This window comes from Zea mays, chromosome 1, assembly GCF_902167145.1.
Source record: "Zea mays cultivar B73 chromosome 1, Zm-B73-REFERENCE-NAM-5.0, whole genome shotgun sequence".
NCBI classification, from domain to species: Eukaryota; Viridiplantae; Streptophyta; class Magnoliopsida; order Poales; family Poaceae; genus Zea; species Zea mays.
In genome coordinates, this window is record NC_050096.1 from 56,185,382 (window position 1) to 56,193,140 (window position 7,759).

At 50.5% G+C, this 7,759-nt stretch overlaps 1 protein-coding gene across 1 annotated transcript; it reads left to right on the top strand.

The window, feature by feature from the left end:
- Positions 1 to 3,614: 3,614 nt before the first annotated feature.
- Positions 3,615 to 7,488, top strand: LOC100304322 (uncharacterized). Its single transcript, NM_001361410.1, has 3 exons — positions 3,615 to 3,808; positions 3,890 to 5,531; positions 5,648 to 7,488. The coding sequence occupies exons 2-3, from the start codon at positions 4,075 to 4,077 to the stop codon at positions 7,107 to 7,109; spliced, it is 2,919 nt and encodes a 972-aa protein (NP_001348339.1). The 5' UTR covers positions 3,615 to 3,808; positions 3,890 to 4,074; the 3' UTR covers positions 7,110 to 7,488.
- The last annotated feature ends 271 nt before the right edge of the window (positions 7,489 to 7,759 follow it).

Sequence of the window (7,759 nt, forward strand, 5' to 3'; positions counted from 1 at the left end):
TAATTTTACTTTTGTTATGAACACTAGATAATGAATTGAACTTACGAACTTTGTATATAACTGATTATACTCTTTTTTCTTCTAACAAAATGATTTGTAAATGAGGTAGTCATTTCATAGCTCTGTTAGCTTAATACAAATATTAAGTTTGCTTTTGGTCAAATTTATTTGTCTTATCTTTTATTTGCTTTATTAAATTTGTTTTGAATTTAGGGCTCTCATGTGAATTCTGGGCCCTGATGTGAATTTGGGGCCAAAACTGAATTTCGGGCCAAAAAATTGAATTTCGGGCCCTAATGTGAATTTTGGGCCAAAATTGAATTTCGGGCTTTTATAATTTCGGGCCGCCCGAAATGAGCCCGGCACGTTTAAGCAATTACGTGCCGGGTCGTGGGCAGAGGGCTAGGCCTGTGGGCCGACCCGGCACGACCCGAAATTCAAATGGGTCGGGCCAGCCCGAAATTCAAACAACACGGGCCTTTTCGGGCTTGGGCCGGGCCGGGCGGCCCGAATGTACACCTTTAAGCCATGTTAACCTAAAGAGAGCTCCTTGGATTGCTCCTTCTCAACTCATGTCCATAGTCCCATAGCTGGCTAAATTGTTGTGCTTCATCTTCATGAATCATTTGAAGAATTTTCCTCTTGGTTCTAACTAAGGTACTCCAAGTGATAACTAGATCCAAATCTTTCTAAATAACTTTTTGTTATCTTTTGATACTCATCTTGTCATTAGCTCTGAAATGGTCTACATATTGTCTGGCAATCCGAGTTGCACTGCATCTTCTAACAGACCACTCTTTTTGGCAATTGTGCTTGCCATAATATGTTTTTACAACAAAATGTTTAGCCCTTGAGTCATAAGAAGCATACAAATTCCCAGGACAATTCTCAGCACAGTGGGCTCTAACTCTAATCTTGTCGTTTCTGGCCATTTTGATCTCCACCTTGTTCCTGACACTACATTTTGTGATAGCTCGTCTGAGCCGTTCAACAGAACTGAACATAAGACCGACATGAAATACAGGGTTAGTCAAATCATCTTCAAAAAAATGACTGAAAAGCATTAGTATCTTCACGATCGGAGTCTGAATGTGCAATGTCTAGCAGTTCAACAATAAGGTTACTAATCTGAAACATAAGATTTCTAAGACAAAAATGATGATCAAACACAAGTTATATATTTAGATTCAAAACTAAGCTACAACCTCTATTTAGAGGCTATCGGAGAACTCACCATTTTTTAACCCCCAAAGTTATTTAGCAACTTTCTAAATCTATGATTTAGAGATGGGGCTGCTCTAATAATCTTTCAAGCTAAAGATCCATTAATATTCTCGTGGATTATGGTCGTCTCTTATTCGATATATAAGTTATAGGCAGCCACCGGATATCAAGCGGATACTGTAGTGTATAATGGCTCACGATAGATCAGAGAGACATCATTTTACGAGCCATGAAGGTCCGTCCAAGTGCAATCCTGCTCCAGTTTGAAGAAGAAAACTTCTTTGTGTGAGTGACAACGATAAATTCACTCCCCTTGGGCCACATGAATTCCGGGCAAGTACAAATCCATGGCCACTAGCCCACTACCTCTACCTGACGGTCGATGAAAAGTGAGATTCGACCGTTCATGGCCACCTCCCCATTCATAGGCTCTCTCGTACTCGCATCGTAGGGCAGGACGTACCAGTCACACCACAGGCCAGGCGGTCCCATTCTCCCAGGCAACAGCTTCCTGCCTGCCTGCCTGCCTGCTTTGTTGTCCGACCCGCTCGTCGCCGTCACCGTCACCGTCACAGACTGACTGCTCCTCGCTGCCGCTGCGGACGCGGTGGATGCGGAGGGAACGAGGACGACGGCGGGGCCCCGTCCACGCATGCACGGCGGGGCGCAATGAATGCGTATTGATGGCAGCAATCAAAACGCCCCTGATGTGATGCCCCCCTGTCCTGCGGGGGCAGCAGCGCGCCGGGACAGGCGGCGCAGCGGCCATCAATTCCCTTCCCGCGCGCCGCGCGGTTGGAGTTGGACGGGGCAGCCAGCCATCAACCATCAAGTGGTTGCCGTGCGCGGTGCTCGAGCTCTGCGTTGCGGGCTTTTTCATTCGGCCAGCGACGGCGGTAGCGTGCAGCAGCGCCGGTGTATGAACGGCTGGCGCGCCCAGTTCAGACGTTGTTTAGAAAAAGAGACATTGAAGTGGATTAAGGTGGTATATGATGTATTGAAATGTAATATGAACTAAATTTCCTTTCAATCCTTAAAATACACTTCAATCCACTTTAATCCCTCTTTATCTAAATAAGGCCAGCGGTGTACGCCGGTACGTGTTCATCGTGCAAACCCGTGCATGCACAGTTCTTTCAACTTTTAAAAGAGACTAGTTCCCGTGACTAATGTGGAGTGGAGTGGAGTATAGTAAAATCTGGGAGTGCGCTTGCAAATAGCATGGTCTGCACTGCACCAGTCATTCAAAGCCAAAGCCAAAGCCAAAGCTTTGTGGTCACGCTAACCACTTTGTTCTGCCTCGTTCCAGAAATAACAGGGACGGGCATTCCGTTCTATTGGTTTATTCGGTGCGCTTTATCTGGTGTCAAAAAAGTTTGGTGCTTGGAAAATGAAAACCAAACTTTTTGTTCACAAATGAAAAAAAAACCGCAGAATTTGATGTTCAGTTCGGTGTTTGGTATTTTTACAATCATCAAACAACTAGCAGTTTGAAACTGCAAACGTAAAATCACATAAAGAACATACTGATAATTCATCAACTAGTACTTAATAAAATTGCATAAACAAATTAGTGTTGAATAAGAGCAACTAACACATACTAGTTCTTAAAAATTATAATGATATGAGTCTAAGGTTTAAGACGTTGTTTTGCTACGTTTCGGTATTTTGGTATTTTTGGTGTCTAAATATTGAAAACCATACCAAATACCAAATAGAGCTAAAATCCATACCGCACCAAATACAAAAACCGAATAAACCGTAAATTTTGGTGTATGGTGTTTGGTTCGGTATGGTTTTTGGTGTTTGGTGTTTTTTGCCCACCCCAAAATATATTGAATCGTCAATTATTATAGTATTATTACAAACCCTTTTGTGTTTCAAGTAAATGGACTGTCATAAGAGACACTTTAAAAATTCTAGGTAGTTTTAGCATCGTCGTAAATTAATCGGTTCTGTATTCGTAGAAAAAAATAGTCGCCTCTATTGTCCTGATCCTGCGGCCATGGAAGAAGGAAGACTCGCAAACCCGACGCAGCGCATGGGCGCGCAGGCGCACCTGCCTCAAAAGCACCGACGAGTCTAGCCGCGCCGGTCGCCCGGTCCTACTTCTACTCGCTGACTCGCCCGGCCCGGACCGGTCCCGTGCGCTCTGCGGCCTCGAACCACGCGGCCCCACGCGAGTTTCGAGGAGGAACCCAACGCACGGCACGGGGCACTCCCTCGGCCCCGGTCCATGCACACGGCCCAATGGCCCATCCCGGAGCCACCAACCATCCCTCGCGGCCCATCCCATCCCATCCCATCCCTCGGTCGTGCGGTGAACCTGTTCGTCACCGTCCGATCAGCTCTGGCCCTACCCTGGAACATCTTTATTTTTTGTTTCTCCCTTCCACTCCTCGCTCTTTCTCCCTCGCAGCGGTCCAGCCTCAGCCCACTCTCCGTTGCTCCCTGCCTCCCTCGGTCCCTCCCGGCTCCCACTCTCGCCCCTCCTCCCCTCTCCCTGCCTGCATTCTTCAATGAAGTTTTCCGGCGAGTCGGCACCGGCGGCAGCGACGTAGACGGGTGCATCCTGGCTCGGCAGGTACTCACCCACATCTGCTACCACAAGGTTGTTCCTGGAGCCCATATCTAGAGCTCAGTACACTCACATTTGTATCTTCAGTACTACGCAGGAAGGAAGAGAGAGAACCATTTGAAGCTTCGAGGTCGTCACGCACAGATTTAAGTGAGCCCAAACCCGCGGAGTCTCATCCGTTCATCCCACCGGTTCGTTCGTCTTCCTGCATCAGCCCTGAGCGTTTAATTGCGCCGCCGCCTCCTTGTCCTTCGCCCAAGTCTCGCCGAGCAATGCGGCCTCTCGCGCTGCTCGTTCTCGCCCACCTCGCCGCCCTCGCGGCGGCGGCGGAGGCCAAGGGCGGCGTGGCGGGGGCGGGGCTGGGCGACGACGTGCTGGGGCTGATCGTGTTCAAGGCCGACGTGTCGGACCCCGACGGCCGCCTCGCGACGTGGAGCGAGGACGACGAGCGGCCCTGCGCCTGGGACGGCGTCACCTGCGACGCGCGCACCGGCCGCGTCTCCGCGCTCTCCCTCGCCGGCTTCGGCCTCTCCGGCAAGCTCGGCCGGGGCCTCCTCCGCCTCGAGGCGCTCCAGTCGCTCTCCCTCGCCCGCAACAACCTCTCCGGCGACGTCCCCGCCGACCTCGCCCGCCTCCCGGCGCTCCAGACGCTGGACCTCAGCGCCAACGCATTCGCCGGCGCCGTCCCGGAGGGGCTCTTCGGCCGGTGCCGCTCCCTCCGCGACGTCTCGCTCGCCAACAACGCCTTCTCCGGCGGCATCCCGCGGGACGTCGCCGCGTGCGCCACGCTCGCGTCGCTCAACCTCTCCTCCAACCGCCTGGACGGCGCGCTGCCCAGCGACATTTGGTCCCTCAACGCGCTGCGCACGCTGGACATCTCGGGCAATGCCGTCACCGGCGACCTCCCGATCGGTGTCAGCAGGATGTTTAACCTTCGGGAGCTTAATCTGCGAGGCAACCGTCTCACTGGTAGCCTCCCGGACGACATTGGGGACTGCCCGCTGCTCAGGTCAGTGGATCTTGGGTCCAACTCGCTGTCCGGCAACTTACCTGAGTCCCTGAGGAGGCTCTCCACCTGCACATACCTTGATTTGAGCTCAAATGAGTTCACTGGGAGTGTCCCGACATGGTTTGGAGAAATGACAAGCCTGGAAATGCTGGATTTGTCGGGGAACAGGTTGTCTGGCGAGATCCCTGGGTCTATTGGTGAGTTGATGTCACTGAGGGAGCTGAGGTTGTCAGGGAATGGGTTCACCGGAGCCTTACCTGAATCAATTGGTGGATGCAAGAGCCTGATGCATGTTGATGTCAGCTGGAATTCTCTTACGGGTGCACTGCCTACCTGGGTTCTCAGTTCCAGTGTGCAATGGGTGTCGGTGTCGCAGAACACATTGAGCGGGGACCTAAAAGTGCCTGCAAATGCTTCTTCAGTGCTTCAAGGAGTGGACTTGTCAAACAATGCCTTCTCTGGAGTTATACCATCGGAAATCTCGAAGCTGCAGAACTTGCAGTCATTGAACATGTCATGGAACTCAATGTATGGAAGTATTCCGGCCAGCATTTTGGAGATGAAGTCACTGGAGGTTCTTGATTTTACTGCCAACCGGCTAAATGGGTGCATTCCAGCTTCAAAAGGAGGGGAGTCATTGAAGGAGTTGAGGCTGGGGAAGAACTTCCTGACTGGCAACATCCCAGCTCAGATTGGCAATTGCTCTGCCCTCGCATCACTGTAAGTTTAAGCACTTCTTTCTGATCCAATCCAGTGGATGGATAAATGTTTGGAGCTTTACATGCTAAACCCCCACATTCTCTGGTATATGCTCACTTGGTTACTATCTCTTGCAGGGATCTTTCTCATAACAGTTTAACAGGAGTGATTCCGGAAGCACTATCTAACCTTACCAATCTCGAGATTGTGGATCTTTCTCAGAACAAGCTTACTGGTGTTCTACCAAAGCAGCTTTCTAATCTCCCCCACCTCTTGCAATTCAATGTTTCACATAACCAGCTCTCTGGGGATCTCCCTCCCGGTAGCTTCTTTGACACCATCCCCCTATCTTGTGTGTCGGATAATCCTGGCCTTTGTGGCGCGAAGCTCAATTCATCTTGTCCTGGTGTGCTACCAAAACCAATCGTGCTGAACCCAAACACTTCTTCCGATCCAATATCACCAACCGAGCTTGTGCCTGATGGTGGTCGCCATCATAAGAAAACCATACTCAGCATCTCGGCCCTTGTTGCAATTGGTGCTGCTGTTCTAATTGCTGTTGGTGTCATTACCATCACTGTTCTTAACCTTCGAGTGCGTGCCCCTGGATCTCATTCTGGTGCTGTCCTGGAACTCTCAGATGGATATCTCAGCCAGTCGCCAACAACCGACATGAACGCAGGGAAGCTTGTCATGTTTGGAGGAGGAAATCCGGAGTTCAGTGCCAGCACCCATGCTCTTCTGAACAAGGATTGCGAGCTTGGGCGTGGTGGTTTTGGCACTGTCTACAAGACCACTCTTCGAGATGGACAACCTGTTGCCATCAAGAAGCTCACTGTGTCAAGCTTGGTTAAATCTCAAGTTGAATTTGAGAGAGAAGTGAAGATGCTGGGTAAGCTACGCCATCGCAACCTAGTTGCGCTAAAGGGATATTACTGGACGCCGTCGCTTCAGCTTCTCATTTATGAGTTTGTCTCCGGGGGCAACCTGCACAAACAATTGCATGAGTCATCCACCACAAACTGCCTGCCATGGAAGGAGAGGTTTGACATAGTCCTCGGTATAGCGAGAAGCCTTGCTCATCTCCACAGGCATGATATTATCCACTACAATCTGAAATCAAGCAACATCCTGCTCGACGGATCAGGCGAGGCAAAGGTAGGAGATTATGGGCTAGCGAAGCTGCTTCCAATGCTGGACCGCTACGTCTTAAGTAGCAAGGTGCAGAGCGCGCTTGGATACATGGCTCCAGAGTTTGCGTGCAGGACCGTGAAGATCACGGAGAAATGCGATGTGTACGGGTTCGGCGTCCTTATCCTCGAGATCCTGACAGGGAGGACGCCCGTGGAGTACATGGAGGACGACGTGGTCGTGCTCTGCGATGTGGTGAGGGCGGCTCTGGACGAAGGCAAGGTGGAAGAGTGCGTCGACGAGAGGCTCTGCGGCAAGTTTCCGCTGGAGGAGGCCGTTCCGATCATGAAGCTGGGTCTGGTCTGCACTTCCCAGGTTCCGTCTAACAGGCCAGACATGGGTGAGGTGGTGAACATACTGGAGCTGATCAGATGCCCCCAGGACAGCCCGGAGACTGAACTGGGTTAACCTCCTCTACTACCTACACTGGATCCCGGACTGTTTGTTGGTTTCACTTTTGAGATCCTTCTTTGCTTGGTAACTGACCGGACGATGAAAGGTGAAGCAAGCGAGTTCTACTCTATCCAGTGTGCCGTCGCCGAAGTGTCTAGCTAGTCTTCTGATGGTTAGGGAGTTATTATGGAACGCCTACAGTAGTTTGGTCGCCTCCCGGGGTGTTGATGTGTTTGACTTAGATCCTCACCAGTAAGGCCAAGATGTATGGTGTGGATCCTCTCACATCAATCCTGGTGGCCTGTAATTTCAATTTATTTTTTTTAGCTATGCAATGTGGTGCAACTTGCCCTTTTTCTAGACCATGTTATGAAAGCTTGCCACATTTTGGATCCTTGCTGTCTAACCACCCATTTAATTAACTTGGAAATGTGTACCACTAAACCGAGTACTGCTGGGCGGTACTCACCATGGCAAGTGCCAGTACCAGCCAGTCAAGAGAGTGTTGTGTTTATATTTGTCTATCTACATGACTTGCTCTGAATACTGAATCCACCCCTTGGCCACTGAATCTCTTCCCAGGGATTCCCCCAATAGGAACCTTCTTCTCCTCACTCCTCGGCCATTTTCTTTCGGGTTCAGAAGGTGGGAAGGCAATCAGGCAT

Excerpts from the sequence above, each read along its gene's own strand:
- LOC100304322 (NM_001361410.1), top strand. The coding sequence starts at position 4,075 with ATGCGGCCTCTCGCGCTGCTCGTTCTCGCCCACCTCGCCGCCCTCGCG. Across the intron at positions 5,532-5,647 it reads TGCTCTGCCCTCGCATCACT|GGATCTTTCTCATAACAGTT; the intron begins GTAAGTTTAAGC and ends TATCTCTTGCAG.